We start from the raw sequence: 20,672 nt of genomic DNA on the forward strand, positions 1-20,672 counted from the left end.
AAATTCAGGACCGAGATAAAATTATTCCCGGCGGCCCCAGGCAGAAGGACTCTGACCCCAATTTGCCAGAGAAAGCCAAGCTTCCCGAAAGACCAGATCTTTTTCAACGGCGGCTTCTCGTGGGATCCAGAAGGTCTGATAAGCCTGGGATAAACCACCGATGGAAGCAAGCATGGAAGAAGTCTCTTCTTTGGAGAACTTGATGCCAAATCCAAGGTAGGGCCCCCTTTCTTCTCTCTGAAGACCCCTCGGCGCTAGTTTGATATGATGGTTAAATAAAATACCGATGGAACAGAACAGAACAACAGAGTTGGGAGGGGGTCTTAGAGGTCTTCTAGTCCAACCCCCTGCTTAGGCAGGAAACCCTACACTACTTCCGACAGATGGTGATCCAACATCTTCTTAAAAACATCCAGTGATTATGATTTATTAGATTTGTATGCCACCCCTCTCCGGTGTTGGAACATTCACAACTTCTGGAGTCAAGCAGTTTATTTTATTTTATTTATTTATTTATTTATTTTGTCCAATACATAATACACATTGAAGAGAATAGATATGTAATAATATAAATAAAGAATAGAAGAAAACATAGAAACACAGAAGATTGACAGCAGAAAAAGACCTCCTGGTCCATTTAGTCTGCCCTTATACTATTTCCTGTATTTTATATTACAATGGATATATGTTTATCCCAGGCATGTTTCAATTCAGTGACTGTGGATTTACCAACCACGTCTGCTGGAAGTTTGTTCCAAGCATCTACTACTCTTTCAGTGAAATAATATTTTCTCACATTGCTTTTGATCTTTCCCCCAACTAACTTCAGATTGTGTCCCCTTGTTCTTGTGTTCACTTTCCTATTAAAAACACTTCCCTCCTGGACCTTATTTAACCCTTTAACATATTTAAATGTTTCAATCATGTCCCCCCTTTTTCCTTCTGTCCTCCAGACTATACAGATTGAGTTCATGAAGTCTTTCCTGATACGTTTTATGCTTAAGACCTTCCACCATTCTTGTAGCCCGTCTTTGCACCCGTTCAATTTTGTCAATATCTTTTTGTAGGTGAGGTCTCCAGAACTGAACACAGTACTCCAAATGTGGTCTCACCAGCATTCTATATAAGGGGATCACAATCTCCCTCTTCCTGCTTGTTATAATTCTAGCTATGCAGCCAAGCATCCTACTTGCTTTTCCTACCGCCCAACCACACTGCTCACCCATTTTGAGACTGTCAGAAATCACGACCCCTAAATCCTTCTCTTCTGAAGTTTTTGCTAACACAGAACTGCCAATACAATACTCAGATTGAGGATTCCTTTTCCCCAAGTGCATTATTTTACATTTGGAAACATTAAACTGCAGTTTCCATTGCTTTGACCATTTATCTAGTAAAGCTAAATCATTTACCATATTACAGACCCCTCCAGGAATATCAACCCTATTGCACACTTTAGAGTCATCGGCAAATAGGCAAACCTTCCCTACCAAACCTTCCCCTATGTCACTCACAAACATATTAAAAAGAATAGGACCCAGAACAGACCCTTGTGGCACACCGCTTGTAACCTGTCTCTGCTCAGAATACTCGCCATTAACAATATCAATAAACAATATTAACAATAACATTAACAATAAAGATATAAAAGTATAGGTGAACATATTTGAAAGGAAGAAAAGATAAATGAGATATGGAGAGACAATTGGATAGGGGACGGAAGGCACACTGGTGCACTTATGCACTCCCCTTACTGACCTCTAAGGGACCTGGAGAGGTCAATCGTGGAGAGTCTAAGGGAGAAGTGTTGGGGGTTGACAGGTAATGAGTTCCACACTTTGAAAACTCGGTTGCTGAAGTCATATTTTTTACAGTCAGGTTCCACTGGTTAATTGTTCTCCCTGTCAGGAAATGCTTGATTATTTTATATTTATTTATATTTGTATTTTTTATTTTATTTTAAAAGGACTTTATTAAATCATTTAAAATAACACAGTTAAAGAAATAGTTGATATTCAGTTGATAGACCTATTAAACATTGGTTGCAGTTTGAAGGTATACATGTCATCAATTTACCATTCCTCCCTCTATGTAAGATTTCTATCAGCTAAGTGCCTTTACAATAATTTATTCTTATTTAGTTATGTAGTTGTCTTCTTCTGTATACAGGCCAATTTAATGTATTTATTTTATTTACAATAATTTATTCTTATTTAGTTACATAGTTGTTTTCTTCTGTATGCTTAGGCCAATTTTATGTATTTATTTTATTTTATTTTATTTTTGTTTGTTTGTTTGTTTGTTTACTTACTTACTTACTTACTTACTTACATATATTTCTTACAATCGGTAAATCGCATTTGAAAAGGCAGCTTGCCCTCAATTTACAACAGCAGGGGTTTTTTGTTTTCTTTGAAATGGTTTTGGTTCAGTCAGAACCGAGGAAGCTCCTTAGATGAGAAATGAAACATTTTTAAGGGGAGGAAAAAAATCTAGAATATCCAGTTGCTTTAAAAAAAAAAAAAACACCTGTGGGATAAAAGAAGAGCAATATTTACTTAGCAAATGAATGTCTTAAGGCAAGGGGTCCCCAAACTTGGCAACTTTATGAACTTGTGGACTTCAACTCCCAGAATTCACCAGACAGCATAGCTGGCTGGAGAATTCTGGGAGTTGAAGTCCACAAGTTCTTAAAGTTACCAAGTTTGAAGACCTCTGGTTTAAAAGCACTGAAGCACATGGTCCTTTCCAATGTGCTTTGAACCGCTGGTAGGTCATTCAACTCTCCAAGGTCATGGGACGTCTTTCCAAATTGAAACCGCCTCTCACCGACCTGCGCATGGCCCTCGCTGGTTCTTTCTAGAGGCAGGGAAACCGGTGTAAAAGGTCAAAAAAGTCAAGATGGAGGCTTTGATCCCCAGGGATCAAAGAGGCACCTTTTTATTTGCGTTGGAATTCCAATGTGAGAAGGAGCTTCAATCAACTCGTACAATCCGAATGGAGCTGGAAGGGACCTTGGAGGTCATCTAGTCCAGCCCCCTGCTCTAGCAGGAGACCCTATATGGGATGAGTGTGGATGATTGCTTTTAATGTATTGGGATTTTAGATCTAATTTTAAAGTTAGATTTCTTATATACTGTATTATTGTATTTATTTTGTTGTGAGCTGCCCTGAGTCTACGGAGAAGGCAGCATAGAAATCAAATCAAATCAATCAATCAATCAATCAATCAATCAATCAATCAATCAATCAATCAAACAAACAAGCAAACAAGAGGAGGAGGAAGAGAAGGAGGACTATGGGACTATCCTTGGTGCTCTCTGAACTTGGTGACTTTCTTGCAAACGTTTCATAGAAACATAGAAGATTGATGGCAGAAAAAGACCTCCTGGTCCATCTAGTTTTGCCCTTATACTATTTCCTGATTTTTTATCTTAGGATGGATCTATGTTTATCCCAGGCAGGTTTAAATTCAGTTGCTGAGGATTGACCAACCACGTCTGCTGGAAGTTTGTTCCAAGCATCTACTACTCTTTCAGTGAAATAATCTTTTCTCACATTGCTTCCGATCTTTCCCCAACTAACCTCAGATCGTGCCCCTTGTTCTTGTGTTCACTTAGAAACATAGAAACAATAGAAGTCTGACGGCAGAAAAAGACCCCATGGTCCATCTAGTCTGCCCTTAGACTATTTCTGTATTTTATCTTAGGATGGATATATGTTTATCCCAGGCATGTTTAAATTCAGTTACTGTGGATTTATCTACCACGTCTGCTGGAAGTTTGTTCCAAGGATCTACTACTCTTTCAGTAAAATAATATTTTCTCATGTTGCTTTTGATCTTTCCCCCAACTAACCTCAGATTGTGCCCCCTTGTTCTTGTGTTCACTTTTCTATTAAAAGCTCTCCTGAACATTATTTAACCCTTTAACATATTTAAATGTTTTGATCATGTCCCCCCTTTTCCTTCTGTCCTCCAGACTAGACAGATTGAGTCCATTGAGTCTTTCCTGATACGTTTTATGCTTAAGACCTTCCACCATTCTTGTAGCCCGTCTTTGGGCCCCTTCAATTTGATCCACCTGTTTTTGTAGGTGAGGTCTCCAGAACTGAACACAGTATTATTCCAAATGGGGTCTCACCAGTGCTCTATATAAGGGGATCATAATCTCCCTCTTCCTGCTTGTGATACCTCTAGCTATGCAGCCAAGCATCCTACTTGCTTTCCCTACCGCCCGACTGCACTGTTCACCCATTTGGAGACTGTCAGAAATCATTACCCCTAAATCCTTCTCTTCTGAAGTTTTTGCTAACACAGAACTGCCAATACAAGACTCAGATTGAGGATTCATGACCCAACTAGGCAACATCTTCAGTGTCACAAGGGAGAGGGGTTTGTATAGCAGAGGGAGGAGGAGGAGGAAAACGGTGGGGGTCCTTGGTCCTTAGCGGGGCTCTCCCTCCTTTTAAACACGAGTAAGAAAACCACCAAACTCAGAGAACTAAGGAGAATTTTCCTGACAGTTAGGACAATTAACCAGTGGAACAGCTTGCCTCCAGAAGTTGTGAATGCTCCAACACTGGACATTTTAAAGAAGATGTTGTATAACCATCTGTCTGAAGTAGTGTAGGGTTTCCTGCTTAAGCAGGGGGTTGAACTAAAAGACCTCCAAGGTCCCTTCCCACTCTGTTGTTGCTGTTGTTATTATTATTATTATTGTTGTTGTTGTTATTGTTATTATTATTATTGTTGTTGTTATTGTTATTATTATTATTATTTTCTTTTGATTGGCATTGCCATCAGCTAATCAGGAGGCCACAGAGGCGGGAGAAATCCCTTTGACAGTTGGAGAGGGGCGGAGCAAAGCAAAAAAGGCGGGAAATAATCCCAGGCGAGATGGAAATCATTCCATTCAATATGTCAATAATGCACATTTTTTTCCTTCAACCATTATTTACTGAACACAAAGAAACTTACACCCAAGAAAGAATGCTGTTTCTTCTACACTCCCTATTTTTGCACGTAATCTCCGTCCCGTTCTGTGGCCTCCCTCCAGCGAGACACAAGGGCGTGTAGGCCCTGTCGGTACCACTCCTTGTTCTGGCCACTAAGCCATTTCTGCCCTGTGCGAATCACTTCTAATGGCCTCACCCTCCATGCCCGGCGACTAACCGTACTTCTGTCGACCACAGATTCTTCATAAACTGCGCACAAATGTTTGTGAATGTTCCCAACAGTTTCTCCGCAGTGAGAAATTCAAGGACAACACACTGCTTGTAACATACGTCACTTACAGATGCCATTTCGAAACACGGCTGCAGCTACGCTATCTGTCTGAAGAAACGCAAAATTTACACACGCACTCCTGACAATTCAAATAATGTATATTTAAAGTTTTGCATTTGTACCATTACTGTAGGTGGAGGAAAAAAAATGTGGTGCATTGCTTTCTGGGCGACCCTCGCATGTTTAATCTGCGCTCCGTTTTTACTGTTGAGCAATAACAAGAAACTCCGGCCTAAAGTGATGAATGATTGACAGATTAATGTTTTTATTTTTTGTGTTTTAATTATTGCATATTGTTTTTATTGTTGTATGATGTGCTGAGTCTATCAGGAAAGAAGCAGCCTATAAATCGAATTCATTAAATTGAATTAAAATTAAATTCTTTTGAGCAGTTTATCCCTGGATTTGATCCATTTGCTGATCGACAACTTCAGCGTCCCCGCGGCGTGTTTCTCCCACCCGTCTTCTGCGCTGCAGCTGCTGCGACGTAAGTGTGCAAGACAACAACCAAGGTGGAGGCCACAATTATGAGGAACCTCGTGCAGCTAGTCCTCAACTTTATAACCGTTCGTTGGGCTGTGACCGCTAGGACTTACGACACCACAGGCAGCTTTCGACGTATAACCACGATCGAATGCAAAACTTCCACTGCTAAATGAGACTCCTGTTAAATCTCCTTTCTATGACCTTTCTTGGAAAAGTTGCTAAGGGAATCACTGGAGAGGTGAAACTAAAAAAATTAGAATACAGTGATACCTCGTCTTACAAACCCTTCGTCATACAAACTTTTCGAGATACAAACCCGGGGTTTAAGATTTTTTTGCCTCTTCTTACAAACTATTTTCACCTTACAAACCTACTGCCGCCGCTGGGATGCCCTGCCTCCAGACTTCCATTGCCAGCCAAAGCTCCCGTTTTTGCGCTGCTGGGATTCCCCTGAGGCTCCCCTCCATGGGAAACCCCACCTCTGGACTTCCGTGTTTTTGTGATGCTGCAGGGAATCCCACCAGGGGAATCCCAGTAGCGCAAAAACAGGCACTTCACTGGCAATGGAAGTCTGGAGGTGGGGTTTCCCAGCGAGGGGAGCCTCAGTGAAATCGCAGCATCACAAAAACATAGAGGTCCGGAGGTGGGGTTTTGAGGACTTCGATGTTTTTGTGATGCTGCAATTTCACTGATGCTCCCTTCGCTGGGAAACCCCACCTCTGGACTTCCGTTGCCAGCGAAGCGCTCGTTTTTGCGATGCTGGGATTCCCCTGCAGCATAACAAAAACACAGAACTCCGGAGGTGGGTTTTCCCATGGAGGGGAGCCTCAGGTGAATCCCAGCAGCACAAAAACAGGTGCTTTGGCTGGCAAAAGGGGTGAGTTTTGGGCTTGCACGCATTAATCGCTTTCCCATTGATTCCTATGGGAAACATTGTTTCGTCTTACAAACTTTTCACCTTAAGAACCTCGTCCCGGAACCAATTAAGTTTGTAAGACAAGGTATCACTGTACTGTATTGTGCTAATGTTCATTTATTTCAGAAATGTAACTTAAAATTTGAAACTTCATATATGAGAGAGTCTCATAACATGATTGGTCATAATTGTGATGATTATGGGGTGTTACAGCTCATGAAACCCCCAAATCCATCACAGAAATATATACTGCTCAAAAAAATAAAGGGAACACTCAAAGAACACATACTCATTCTGAACGAATGAAATATTACCATTGAACACTTTATTCTGTACAAAGTTGAATGTGCACAACAGCAGGTGAAATTGACTGTCAATCAGTGTTGCTTCCTAAGTGGACAGTTTGATTTCACAGAAGTTTGATTTACATGGAGTTATATTGGGTTGTGTAAGTGTTCCCTTTATTTTTTTGAGCAATATATATATTGCTCAAAAATATACACACCACTTTTCTACTTAACTATATAAATTAGTGCATGTTTTTTACCATTAGTAAATTATTCTGTAATTTCATATATACTTAAATAATTTATCATTCTGGCTTTATTTATTTATTATGCCCTCCCCCGCCGCCCATTTCTTACATTAATTCCTAATTTCTGGCCAATTGTAAAATCTAAACTTTATTTGATGCATACTTTAAATTAGAAAGAAAATATAAATAATAAATATACTGCTAAAAAAAAATATATAGGGAACACTTAAATAACACAATATAACTCCAACTAAATCAAACTTCTGTGGAATCAAACTGACCACTTAGGAAGCAACACTGATGGACAATCAATTTCACATGTTGTCAGCACATTCAACCTTTTACAGAACAAAGGATTCAATGAGAACATTTCATTCATTCAGATCTAGGATGGGGTCTTGGAGGGTTCCCTTTATTTTTTTCAGCAGTGTATTAAACCACCTATGCAACAAAAACCAACCTTTCTTATGTTAACGCATATTTCATCATTATATTTACCAGTCTAATTCGCTTTCATTCAGAAGCCTTTCCCCCCTATCTTGCTATTAGCTGCAAATGCAGGGCGGGGTGTGTGTGGTTTCAGCGCTTTTGCCGCTAATGGTTAAATTGTGTTGGCGGTTGCAGAGCAGAACTTTGTGGAGCTGGCCATCACAGGCATGGTGACCCTCCTGACCCTGGTGTCCGTGGTCATCTTCGTGGAGGACGCCCTCTACCTCTCCAAGAAGATCCGCTGCTTTGCCAAAATGAAAACCCTCATCTGGAGCAGCTCAGCCCCCACGGTGAGCCCACCCCATGGAGCTCTGGTAACCAATAAAGGAAAGGAGGAGGAGGAGGAAGAGGAAGAGGAGGAGGTGGAAGAGGAAGAGGAGGAGGAGGAGGAGAAGGAGGAGGAAGAGGAGGAAGAAGAGGAGAAGGAGGAAGAGGAGGAGGAAGGAGAGGAGGAGGTGGAAGAGGAAGAGGAGGAGGAGGAGGAAGAGGAGGAAGAAGAGGAGAAGGAGGAAGAGGAGGAGGAAGGAGAGGAGGAGGTGGAAGAGGAGGAAGAGGAGGAAGAGGAGGAGGAGGAAGAAGAGGAGGAAGTAGAGGAGGAGGAAGAGGAGGAGGAAGAGGAGGAAGAAGAGGAGGAGGAGGAAGAGGAGGAGGAAGTAGAGGAGGAGGAGGAAGAGGAGAAGGAGGAAGAGGAGGAGGAAGGAGAGGAGGAGGTGAAAGAGGAGGAAGAGGAGGAGGAGGAAGGAGAGGAGGAGGAAGAGGAGGAGGAGGAAGAAGAGGAGGAGGAGGAAGAGGAGGAGGAAGTAGAGGAGGAGGAGGAAGAGGAGGGGGAGGAAGAGGAGGAGGAAGAGGAGAGAAAACTATGGGGTCCTTGCCGCTGGCTGGTATTGCTTTAAAAAAAAATCGGGACTTTTTACCAACCCCGCGGGACGTGGGACAAATTACCAAAAAGCGAGACATCTGGTCAGCTTTCACTAACCCCTTCTTTCCTTTCTCTACTAGGCCGTCTCGGTCTTCTGTCTGCTTGGACTGTGGGTGCCCCGGGCCATGACATATGTGGAGATGGCCATCGGCTCGTGAGTATCTCTCTCCAGGGGGATCTTCTGGAGCGGAGTGAAATTAACCCCCAGGAGTGGGGCTGGGGCTGAGGCTGGACCGGTCGGCCCTTTTGGTTGAACGTGGATGGAGAGTTGGCTGAAGACCTTTGAGAGGAAGGATGGGGTAGTCCAGGGGCAGGCGAAGTTGGCTCTTCTATGACATCTGTTAGCATGATTGGCTCAGGAATTCTGGGGGTTGAAGTCCACTAGTCATAGAAGAGCCAACTTCGCCTACCCCTAGCACAGTAGAACATAGAATCATTGGGCTGGAAGCAGTGAAGGGCTACCAAAATTTTTACTACCACGCTGTGGGCATGGCTCATGCATTTTCTTTCAACATCTTTCCATGCAAATTGGGTGCTCTGGGGTGGAGCTCCATTTTCACTATCCCATTGCGTTCCCCCGTTCCCAGTCTGGGCAGCAGCCCAACCCTGGCTGGAAGGAGCCTTGGAGGTCTTCTACTCCAACTTTTTGCTCAAGATCATAGAATCCTGAGGGTGGAAGGGACCTTGGAGGTCTTCTACTCCAACCACCTGTCCAAGATCATAGAATCCTAGTACTGGAAGGAACTTGGAGGTCTTCTACTCCAACTTATTGCTCAAAATCATAGAATTATGGGGCTGGAAAGGTCCTTGGAGGACTTCTACACCAACCACCTATCCAGGATCATAGAATCCTAGGGCTGGAAAGGTCCTTTAAGGACTTCTACTCCCACCATCTGTCCAGGATCATAGAAATTTAGGTCTGGAAGGGACCTTGGAGGTCTTCTAGTTTGTGTTCAATATCATAGAATCCTAGGGTTGAAAGGGACCTTGGAGGTCTTCTACTCCAACCACCTGTCCAAGATCATAGAATACTACGACTAGAAGGGATTTTGGAGGTCTTCTACCCCAACGTCTTGCTCAAGATCATAGAATCCTTTTAAAGAAGAGATTGGATTGAAATATGATAGAGTCAGGGGTTGGAATAGAAGACCTCCATGGCCCCTTCCAGCTAACGTTCTTCGGCTCTTCTGCTCCACTCTCTCTACCTAACGATGGCTTCTCCCCACGTAGCTATTTCGCCGTCTGTTTTTACCTGACGATGTTGGTCATGGTGGAAGGCTTTGGAGGGAAGGAAGGCGTGCTCAAGGCCTTGAAGGACACCCCCATTCTGATACGGACGGGGCCTTGCTGCTGTTGCTGCCCCTGTTGCCCTCCCATCACCATGTCCAAGTAAGTGGAAAGCAGGAAGGGGGGGCTGGGGTTCCAAGTAATATACTCACAGCAAACAGGACACCGAGGCAGGTAAATGGATCTTTTCCTTCTATCCCCTCCAGACGGAAACTCCGCGTGATGCTGCTGGCCACCTTCCAATATGCCTTCCTTAAGGTCTCCTGCACTTTCTTCGGCCTCGTTTTAAGCACCGAAGGCTTGTACGACACAGCAGATGTAAGTGGCAGGGACCAAAGACCTTGTTGTTGTTGTTGTTGTTGTTGTTGTTGTTGTTGTTGTTCTTCTTCTTCTTCTTCTTCTTCTTCTTCTTCTTCTTCTTCTTCTTGTTCTTCTTCTTCTTCTTGTTCTTCTTGTTCTTGTTCTTGTTCTTGTTCTTGTTCTTCTTCTTCTTCTTCTTCTTCTTCTTCTCCTCCTCCTCCTCCTCCTCCTCCTCCTCCTCTAAATCCCATTCCTTCCAGCACTGATGATGTCAGTTAATTGGGTCATGAGATGTCTACAAGAAAGCATCATGCTCAGAGACTACCAAGAACCCCACAAGCAGTGGTGGACTTCTACGGGTATGGTCAGGTACGCAGTACAGGTAGCAAAATTTTGGCCAGGTACACAATACCGGTACAAAATTTTGATCCCCCCCCTTCTTTTCCCCCCTTCTGGGTCTGTTTTTCCTATCACAGTAAATGAGTTCGAATGTCTATAATTTCAGAAGAGCTGTGCGTGCGTGTGTGTACATACACTTTATATAGTAGATAATCAGGGACGGGGGATAACACAGTGGGGTAGAAAAAATGGAGCTCCAGAGCCCCCAATTTGCACTGAAAGATGTTGAAACAAAATGCATAAGCCATGCCCACAGTGTGGTAGTAAAACTTTTGGTAGCCCATCACTGCCCACAAGTAACACAGTTCAGGCCCCCAAATTTCCAGGGATTCTGGGAATGGAAGTGTTCTGTCCCAGCGAGGAGGAAATAAGAAATACGTACACACACACACACACACACACACACACACAAGAATTTGACAAGATTTAATCATGTAATTCTGATAGCTCACTAGCAAGGAGGTTTAAATGTTTTAAAAGGCATCATCAAAGCAAGAGATAATTCCATTCGGCCTCAGCTCTTCATTAGAGTCTCAAGCAGTAAATCAAACTCCCCAAATATTTCTCTTTGATCACAAATCTCTCATTAACATGACTCACTCTGATTTGACAGGAAACCCAGAGACAAAGATTCCACTTCTGAATTAAATCTAATTAAACCTAATTTAATATTATCAAATGACTTAAGTGCCCAAGCCCACTGCAGCAACATCACCAAAAAGGCTTCAAGAGTTGTTAACCTAATCCTATGTAGCTTCACACTACTAACCAGTATACTTTTAGTAATTCTGCATTGGTTCATAGCAATGGGAAAAAAAACAGTCACATATCTGTATTTCATCACAATACTTCCATTCCGGAGTTATTTCTTTACCTCAATAAACAATATGTAGTTATAGTGTATATTCCTGTTTACATTTAGATAATTTTTATACCTTTTTATTTACGTATTTACAATTTGCATTGCTGCTAATTCTGAGTGTTATGATTTTCTGGTTTGTTTTTCTTAATTCCACCCATTTGCACCATTGTTCATCTGGTTCCTGATTCCATTGTGAGTTTATCCACTCGGAGCAATCGCAGGTCTCATTTATTATTGCTTTTTCTGGAGGTATCTCGGGGTTTTCCCAGAATTGGACAAAGACGGCGTCTCTTTCTTCCTCTTGCCTCTAGATTTCAGCCACCAGCGTGGCCCTTTGGATCAACACCTGCCTTGGCGTGTCCACCCTCTTCGCCCTCTGGGCACTGGCCGTCCTCTTTCGGCAAGCCAAATCTTACCTTGCGCACCAGAACGTGGCGGGCAAATTCATTTGCTTCCAGGTAATTTGAGGGGTATGCGAGGGTGTAGGGCAGTGGTGGCAAACCAGTGGCACATGTGCCACAGCTGGCGGGCGGAGCCGCAGCTGGCGGGTGGGCACGCCAGGCATTGCCCTATGTCAGCTCCAGCAGGAAGGCCATTTCGCCCTCCGGAAGCTTCCCTGAAGTGTGAAAACGGGCATACCGGAAGTCCAGTTTTGGCCGTTTTTTCACTGTCCCAGGCTTCGGTGAGGCCTGTGTGTGTTAGTACTATGTACAAACTGTTGGGTTCACAATATACTGTATAAACAAGCTAACAGTGCATGTTGTATGTATTGAAGTACAGTGATCCCTCGATTTTTGCTGGTTCAAACTTCGCGAAACGCTATACCACGGTTTTTCAAAAAATATTAATTAAAAAATACTCCGCGGTTTTTTTCCTATACCACGGTTTTTCCCACCCGATGACGTCATACGTCATCACCAGGAGTCACTTCTCTCTCTCTCTCTCTTTCTCTCCTGTCATTCTCTGCTTCAATCATTTTCTCATTTCTCTTTTTTCTCCCTTTTTCTATCATTTCTCTCTCTCTCTCTACCTTCCACTCTCCCCCCTCTTGCTCTCTCTCTCTTTCTCCCTCTCCCTCTCTGTGAGAACGTCTGCCCCCACCTCTCCTGCAGCCCCCTCGCTGATAGCTGGGACGAAAGTGCTCTCAGCTAAGGGACTGTGAGAGGGGCGAGGCAGGCATTCTCAAAGCGCTCAGAGCTGAATGAGGAGGATGAGAAGCCGTAGCCGCCAGCGCTGCTGCAGGAGGACCCGTGTCCGAAGAAAGCCGGTGAGAGGGGTGGATCGGGCGGGGCGGTAGTGGCAAGGGGGCCGGAGGTGCTGGGGGGCGGGGGCAGCCGACATTCAAAGCAATCTTTGCCAGCCTCTGCACTTTCATCGCTCCCTGCCCTAATTTCAAGCCCGGCTCCTTGCGCTGCCTTGAAAAAGGGTGCGTGGGGGTAGTTTTTGGCTGTCCATAGCCAAAAATGGTGTTTTTACTTCCGCACCACTACTTCGTGGAAAATCGACTTTCGCGGGAGGTCTTGGAACGTAACCCCCGCGAAAATTGAGGGAACACTGTACTGTACTATAGTTTTAAGAGGCAGTGTTGCAAATGGCCACTAGAGGGAGTCAGGATGCATGATTCTTTCTCTCTCTGCTCAATGTTTTTCTTGCTGATTCACTGTGACTGATGTAGTAAGCGCTGTGTTAGTCTGGTGTATTTGTAAGCTGTTGTGTATGTCTGATATGTAAGACAAAGACAGGCTGGTAACATTATTATTGTATTGAGAGGTATTGACAGATTTGAATGTGTATGACCGGACTTTTTAACTTGACTGTGCTATTTTTAAAAATAAACCCTGTTTTATACACTTTAATCTTTGGAGATTAATTTTTAGTCTTCGGAGACGGGCGGCATACAAATATAATAAATTATTTATTTATTTATTTATTTATTTATTATTATTATTATTATTATTATTATTATTATTATAATATCTGTCTTGTATGGCTGAATAATTACTCCTATCTCCTGTGTATCTTCCGGAATCCCACATTTTCCTCTGCGCATGTCCTTGAGAACTCAAGGGTTCTGCACACTCCTTAACAGTGTGCATGCATGGGGAGAGGGGGGACTGTATACATGCGCAAGGGGCAGCACAATGGTGTGCATGCATTTCTTCTGCACATGCACAGGAAGTAAAATCTCACGAGGGGGTGGGGACGCGCATGAGATTTTGGTAATTTTTTCCTTTTGCGCATGCACGAAAGCAAAAATTGTTGAAAACTCATGAAGATTTTACTTCTTGGGGCGGCACACATGCAGCTCTGTGTCACCGGTGTGCATGTGCGCTGCCCCAGGAAGCAAAATCCTGCGAGGACATGCGCATGAGTTTTCAACGATTTTTGCTTTCGTGCATGTGCGAAAGGAAAAAATTACCAAAATCTTGTGCACATCCGCATCCCCTCATGAGATTTTTATTCTTGCGCATGTGCAAAAAAATTGCACACCCTCATGCTGCCCCCTGTGCATGTATACAGTTCCCCCTCTCCCCATACATGCGCACTGTTAAGGAGTGTGCACAATCTTTGAATTCTCAAGGACATGCACACTGGTGACACAGAGCTTCATGTGCATTGTAGTGATAGCGGCGGTAAGTAGCAACCCCTGCCTGCCTCTGTGCATGCAGAAATGTTCTGGGCATGCGCAGAGGGTAAAAGAACCCAAATGGCAGTTTCGAGGTGGGTGGGCGGAGCCTTGTATTCCCTTTGGGACTGGCCCTCCGATGACCGACAGGCACAAGCGAACTGCATGCGCGGAAGGAAATCCTCACATGAATCCGCACATGAATCGTCAATCTGAGTATTGCATTGGCAGTTCTGTGTTAGCAAAAACTTCAGAAGAGAAGGATTTAGGGGTGGTGATTTCTGACAGTCTCAAAATGGGTGAGCAGTGTGGTCGGGCGGTAGGAAAAGCAAGTAGGATGCTTGGCTGCATAGCTAGAGGTATAACAAGCAGGAAGAGGGAGATTATGACCCCGCTATATAGAGCGCTGGTGAGACCCCATTTGGAATAATACTGTGTTCAGTTCTGGAGACCTCACCTACAAAAAGATATTGACAAAATTGAATGGGCCCAAAGACGGGCTACAAGAATGGCGGAAGGTCTTAAGCATAAAACGTATCAGGAAAGACTTCATGAACTCAATCTGTAGAGTCTGGAGGACAGAAGGAAAAGGGGGGACATGATCGAAACATTTAAATATGTTAAAGGGTTAAATAAGGTTCAGGAGGGAAGTGTTTTTAATAGGAAAGTGAACACAAGAACAAGGGGACACAATCTGAAGTTAGTTGGGGGAAAGATCAAAAGCAACAAGAGAAAATATTATTTTACTGAAAGAGTAGTAGATCCTTGGAACAAACTTCCAGCAGACGTGGTAGATAAATCCACAGTAACTGAATTTAAACATGCCTGGGATAAACATATATCCATCCTAAGATAAAATACAGGAAATAGTATAAGGGCAGACTAGATGGACCACGAGGTCTTTTTCTGCCGTCAGTCTTCTATGTTTCTATGTTTCTATCACCGAAATCTCGCTCACATGCGCATCCTCTCGTGCGATTTTTCTTCCTGCGCATGTGCAGAAGCAAAATCTCGCTTGGGTGTGCATGCATGCGCGCTGGAGAAGCGGGGCTGTGGACGCAGCTCCAGTTTCCCTACCGGAGCTACAGTGTGGCCCCTACCGGGACTCACCATCACTGGTCTAGGTTCTCCTGCTTGAGGAAGGGGCTGGACTAGAAGACCTTCAAGATCCCTTCCAACTCGATTCTGATTTTGAGACGTCAATCTCTCTCTGGCTCTGTCTGCTTCTCAGGTCCTGCTCATTCTGACGGCCTTGCAGCCGGCTATCTTCAGCGTCTTGGCCAACGGGGGTTCAATTGCCTGCTCCCCACCGTTCTCCTCCAGAGCTCGAGGGCAGCGTAAGTTTTTCTGGCAGGGGGTTCAATCTAGATTTCCGCAACCTGACCGCCTCTCCATCAGTTGCACTCTGGGTCCCGTCGTTCCCAGAATCCTCAGTGTGCACCTTTCCCACAATCAGGGGTTAAATCCCGCAGGTTCTCCCATTTTCTGGAAAACCGGTCATGGAAATTTGGAATAGTTTGGAGAACCGAGTGGGGTGGGACTGGAGATTTGGCAACTACGTCGCCTAAAACACGATCTAAGTATCGCCCACAAGATCCTATGCTGCAACGTTCTACCTGTCAATGGCTACTTCAGCTTCAATCGCAACAACACAAGAGCACACAACAGATTCAAGCTTAATATTAACCGCTCCAAACTTGACTGTAAAAAATATGATTTCAACAATCAAGTTATCGAAGCGTGGAACTCATTACCTGACTCAGTAGTGTCATCCCCAAACCCCCAACACTTTACCCTTAGACTATCCACGATTGACCTCTCCAGGTTCCTTAGAGGTCAGTAAGGGGCGTGCATAAGTGCCCCAGTGTGCCTTCCGTCCCCTGTCCAAGTGTCTCTCCTTATCTCATTTATCTTTTCTTCCTTTCAAATATGTTCACCTATACTTTTATATCTTTTCTTCTATTCTTTTCTTTACTGATATTATTACATATCTATTCTCTTCAATGTGTATTATGTATTGGACAAAATAAATAAATAAATAAATAAAAAATAAAAATATCCTTCCCCTGTCACACCCACAGAACCGGTAGGGAACAATTTGGAATTTCACCCCTGCCCACAATGCTCTTGTACAAAAGAGCTCCTCTCACAACCCAGATCTGGGTTCTAGTTTTGCTAGAAGAGAGGGGGGGAACGATGGCTCCCTTATGACTTGTGGACTGCAACTCCCAGAATTCCTGAGACCGCATGGCTGGTTGAGGAATTCTGGGAGTTGAAGTCCATCATGGCTGGCTCCTCACCCCTGTGCTAGAATGAAATTTCCAGGATGCCCCAACATTTTCTAAGTTAGGTGATGTAAGTATAGTAAGAATTGTGCAAGAATAGAATAATGAACTTAGTTTGGTTTATCCCCCCCCCCCAAAAAAAAATTAAATAAATAAGATTCTTCTTGTAATTTTGTACAAATGATTTTACAGATCTTTTGTAATTTGGCTGGAGAATTCTGGGAGTTGAAGTCCACAAGTCTTAAAAGTTGCCAAGTTTGAAGACCTATGCAATAGAATAATGAACTTAGTTTGGTTTATTTTCCCCCACCCCCAAATTAAATAAATAAGATTCTTGTAATTTTACACAAATTATTTTACAGATCTTTAGTAATTTGGCTGGAGAATTCTGGGAGTTGAAGTCCACAAGTCTTAAAAGTTGCCAAATCTAGGAGCCCCTGATGGGGTGGGGTGGGGGCAGGGGTTGGACTAGATCAGAGGTAGGCAAAGTTGGCTCTTCTGTGACATGCGGACTTCAACTCCCAGAATTCCTGAGCTAGCATGATTGGCTCAGGAATTCTGGGAGTTGAAGTCCACAAGTCGTACAAGAGCCAACTTTGCCTACTCCTGACCTACAAGGTCCCTTCCAACTGTTAATCTGAATATCACTACTGGATTACACTTCCCAGCCAGCACGGCTACTGGGAAATGTAGTCCTAAAAACCTCCAGTAAGGCAACATCAAGACAGGAAGCAGCTGCCTTCAATGCTAATCCTCCTTTTTTCAACATTTTGCTCCCAGAAATGCACGCCCAGCTGCTGATCCTGGAAATATTTATCCTTGCCGTGTTGGTCAGGATATTTTACCGGAAACCGGACAACAAGCCAGGATGCTGCCTCCGCGAATCTCTGGAGCGCGAAGCTGAGATCAAGCAATAAAAGAGGGTCTGAAGCCCAGGGTCTCAACACCCAAAATGTTGGTCAAAAATGGACAAATCCCACTTTACAGTAGTCCTCAATTTATGACGAGAATTCAGCCCCAAATGGACGTCGCTGGGAAATTTGTCCTGTTTTACGGTTTGTTTGCAACAGGGTGTTAAGGGAAGGACAGCGGTTGTTAAATTAGTCACATTGTCCTTAAGGGAATCTGGCTACCCCCTTGAAGGTCGCAAAAGGGGATTTACAAAACCCTGGGACACTGGAACCATCATAAAATGTGAATCAGTTGACAAGCAACCAAATGGAAGTCACTTGAGATGCTGCAAAGTGTTGTAAATGCAAAAAACCCGGTCATTAAGTTGCTTTTTTAAATACAGTGGTGCCTTTACCTTCAAACGCCTCTGCTTACAAACATTTCTAGATAAGAGCCAGGTCTTGAAGATTTTTTTTGTCTCTTCTCAAGAACCATTTTCCACTTACAAACCCAAGCCTCCGAAACGGTGACCAGTAAAGGCAAGGAGAAGCCTCCGTGGGGCCTCTCTAGGAATCTCCTGGGAGGAAACAGGGCCGGAAAAGGCAGGAAGAAGCCTCCGTGGGGCCTCTCTAGGAATCTCCTGGGAGGAAACAGGGCCGGAAAAGGCGGGAAAAAGCCTATGTGGGGCCTCTCTAGGAATCTCCTGGGAGGAAACGGGGCCGGAAAAGGCGGGAAGAAGCCTCCGTGGGGCCTCTCTAGGAATCTCCTGGGAGGAAACAGGGCCGGAAAAGGCGGGAAGATGCCTCCGTGGGGCCTCTCTAGGAATCTCCTGGGAGGAAACAGGGCCGGAAAAGGCAGGAAGAAGCCTCCGTGGGGCCTCTCTAGGAATCTCCTGGGAGGAAACAGGGCCGGAAAAGGCGGGAAAAAGCCTCTGTGGGGCCTCTCTAGGAATCTCCTGGGAGGAAACGGGGCCGGAAAAGGCGGGAAGAAGCCTCCGTGGGGCCTCTCTAGGAATCTCCTGGGAGGAAACAGGGCCGGAAAAGGCGGGAAGATGCCTCCGTGGGGCCTCTCTAGGAATCTCCTGGGAGGAAACAGGGCCGGAAAAGGCAGGAAGAAGCCTCCGTGGGGCCTCTCTAGGAATCTCCTGGGAGGAAACAGGGCCGGAAAAGGCGGGAAAAAGCCTCTGTGGGGCCTCTCTAGGAATCTCCTGGGAGGAAACGGGGCCGGAAAAGGCGGGAAGAAGCCTCCGTGGGGCCTCTCTAGGAATCTCCTGGGAGGAAACAGGATGGAAAAGGTGGGGAGAAACCTCCGTGGGGCCTCTCTAGGAATCTCCTGGGAGGAAACAGGGCCGGAAAAGGCGGGAAGAAGCCTCCGTGGGGCCTCTCTAGGAATCTCCTGGGAGGAAACAGGATGGAAAAGGTGGGGAGAAACCTCCATGGGGCCTCTCTAGGAATCTCCTGGGAGGAAACAGGGCCGGAAAAGGCGGGAAGAAGCCTCCGTGGGGCCTCTCTAGGAATCTCCTGGGAGGAAACAGGGCCGGAAAAGGCGGGAAAAAGCCTCTGTGGGGCCTCTCTAGGAATCTCCTGGGAGGAAACGGGGCCGGAAAAGGCGGGAAGATGCCTCCGTGGGGCCTCTCTAGGAATCTCCTGGGAGGAAACGGGGCCGGAAAAGGCGGGGAGAAGCCTCCGTGGGGCCTCTCTAGGAATCTCCTGGGAGGAAATGGGGCCTCCGCCCGCCCTGTGGTTTCCATAATCACATGCATTACTTGCTTTTACATTGATTCCTATGGGAAAAATGGCTTCTTCTTACAAACTTTTCTACTTAAAAACCTGGTCACGGAATGAATTAAGTGCGTAAGTAGAGGGACCGCTGTACCACAATAACTTCAAAATAGCCACTAAGTGAACTGTTGTAAATCGAGGACTACCCATGTACATTTCCACAAAGAATTTTGCTGCTTGCCAGCGACCCAAGAGCGAGGAAAATCAACCTTTGCGGAATGACCCTTGGACTATTGGCACCAGCAGCCTATAGTTAAAAGTGCGCAAAGCTCCCCAAAATAAATCTCCCAGTTTTCTTCTCATGGGAAGGAGAGAATGGAAGCGTGGTACTTAAGCCGCTAAGCCTAGTTGTCTAATTTTTTATGTTTGAGAAGGTGTGGTCTGGGTGGGACCAATCCCTTCTGAGCCGAGATGAGAAACTAGGGCGCTGAGGCTCATTTGTATGCTTTTGTGTGCAAATATTCCTAAAAATTCTGGTTTGCGTAATAGTAGTAGCCTTTGGACTTATATACCACTTCCTAGTGTTTTTCCAGCCCTCTCTAAGCGGTTGACAGAATCAGCATATTTGCCCCCAACAATCTGAGTCCTCATTTGACCCCCTTGAGTCAACCTGGAGCCGGTGGTGAGATTTGAACTGCTAAACTACAGTTGAAGTTAGCTGAAGGAGCCTGCAATGATGCACTCTAACCACTGCTCCACTGTGGCTCCCTTCCTTCCTTCTTCTACTTCTTCCTTCCTTCCCTCCTTTCCAATTATCCGTGTGTTTGCAGAGTCAAATGCTAAAGAACCAGAGTAACAGAGACTTCAGAGGTCCTGGATGCTCTGAGCTTGTTTTTCTTGACGACGTTTCATAACCCAACTCGGTAACATCATCAGTGCTAAAAGGAAGTGGGATTTGCAGGAGAAGAGGACTGTGGAGTGCTTGATGCTCTCCGAGCTTTGTTGCTTCCTTGTGGATGGGGCACGACCCAACTAGGCAAGGTCACTATTGCTAGGAGTGGGGTTTGTGGAAGGAAGGGAGGGAGGGAGGGAGGGAGGGAAGGAAGGGGGGAAGGAAGGGGGAAGGAAGGAGGGAGGGAAGGAAGGAGGGAGGGAAGGAAGGAAGAGGGGAAGGAAGGAGGGAAGGAAGAAGGGAAGGAAGGAAGGAAGGGGGGAAGGAAGGAAGGAAGGGGGGAAGGAGAGTAAAGGAATAGATGACTGAAGAGGGAAGGGAAAGAAAGGGGAAAGGGAAGGAAAGGAATGGAGAGCTGAAGAGGAAAGGAAAGAGGAAGGAAAGGATGGATGAAGAGGAGAGGGAAGGGAAAGAAAGGAAGGAAGGAGGAAAGGAGATGGAATAGAAGGAAAAGAATGGAGGGCTAAAGAGGAAAGAAGTGATGGAAAGGAAAGGATGGATGTATGAAAATGGAAGAAGAGAAAGGAAAGGGAGGAGAGGGAGAGGAGGGCTGTGGGGTCTTTGACGCTCCTTGAATTTTGGTTGGTTTCTTGCAAACCTTTCACAACCAAACTACGCAACACCATCAATGCTAGCAATGGGCTTTGCTCTCACTTGTATCCTAGGGCCTTGACCCCTCCGTGTTGGGTGCAAACGGAGGTTTTTTGAACGAGCCGA

General features: G+C 44.9%; 1 protein-coding gene across 1 annotated transcript; it reads left to right on the plus strand.

Annotated features, from left to right (window-relative positions):
• Nucleotides 1–83: 83 nt before the first annotated feature.
• On the plus strand, nt 84–17,704 carry SLC51A (solute carrier family 51 member A). Its single transcript, XM_070753835.1, has 9 exons — nt 84–216; nt 5,680–5,774; nt 7,849–8,003; nt 8,713–8,786; nt 9,863–10,021; nt 10,126–10,237; nt 11,792–11,938; nt 15,338–15,443; nt 17,172–17,704. Exons 1-9 carry the CDS (start codon nt 161–163, stop codon nt 17,306–17,308), a joined length of 1,041 nt encoding a protein of 346 aa, XP_070609936.1. The 5' UTR covers nt 84–160; the 3' UTR covers nt 17,309–17,704.
• The last annotated feature ends 2,968 nt before the right edge of the window (nt 17,705–20,672 follow it).

Source organism: Erythrolamprus reginae, chromosome 5, assembly GCF_031021105.1.
Source record: "Erythrolamprus reginae isolate rEryReg1 chromosome 5, rEryReg1.hap1, whole genome shotgun sequence".
In the NCBI taxonomy this organism is placed as follows: domain Eukaryota; kingdom Metazoa; phylum Chordata; class Lepidosauria; order Squamata; family Dipsadidae; genus Erythrolamprus; species Erythrolamprus reginae.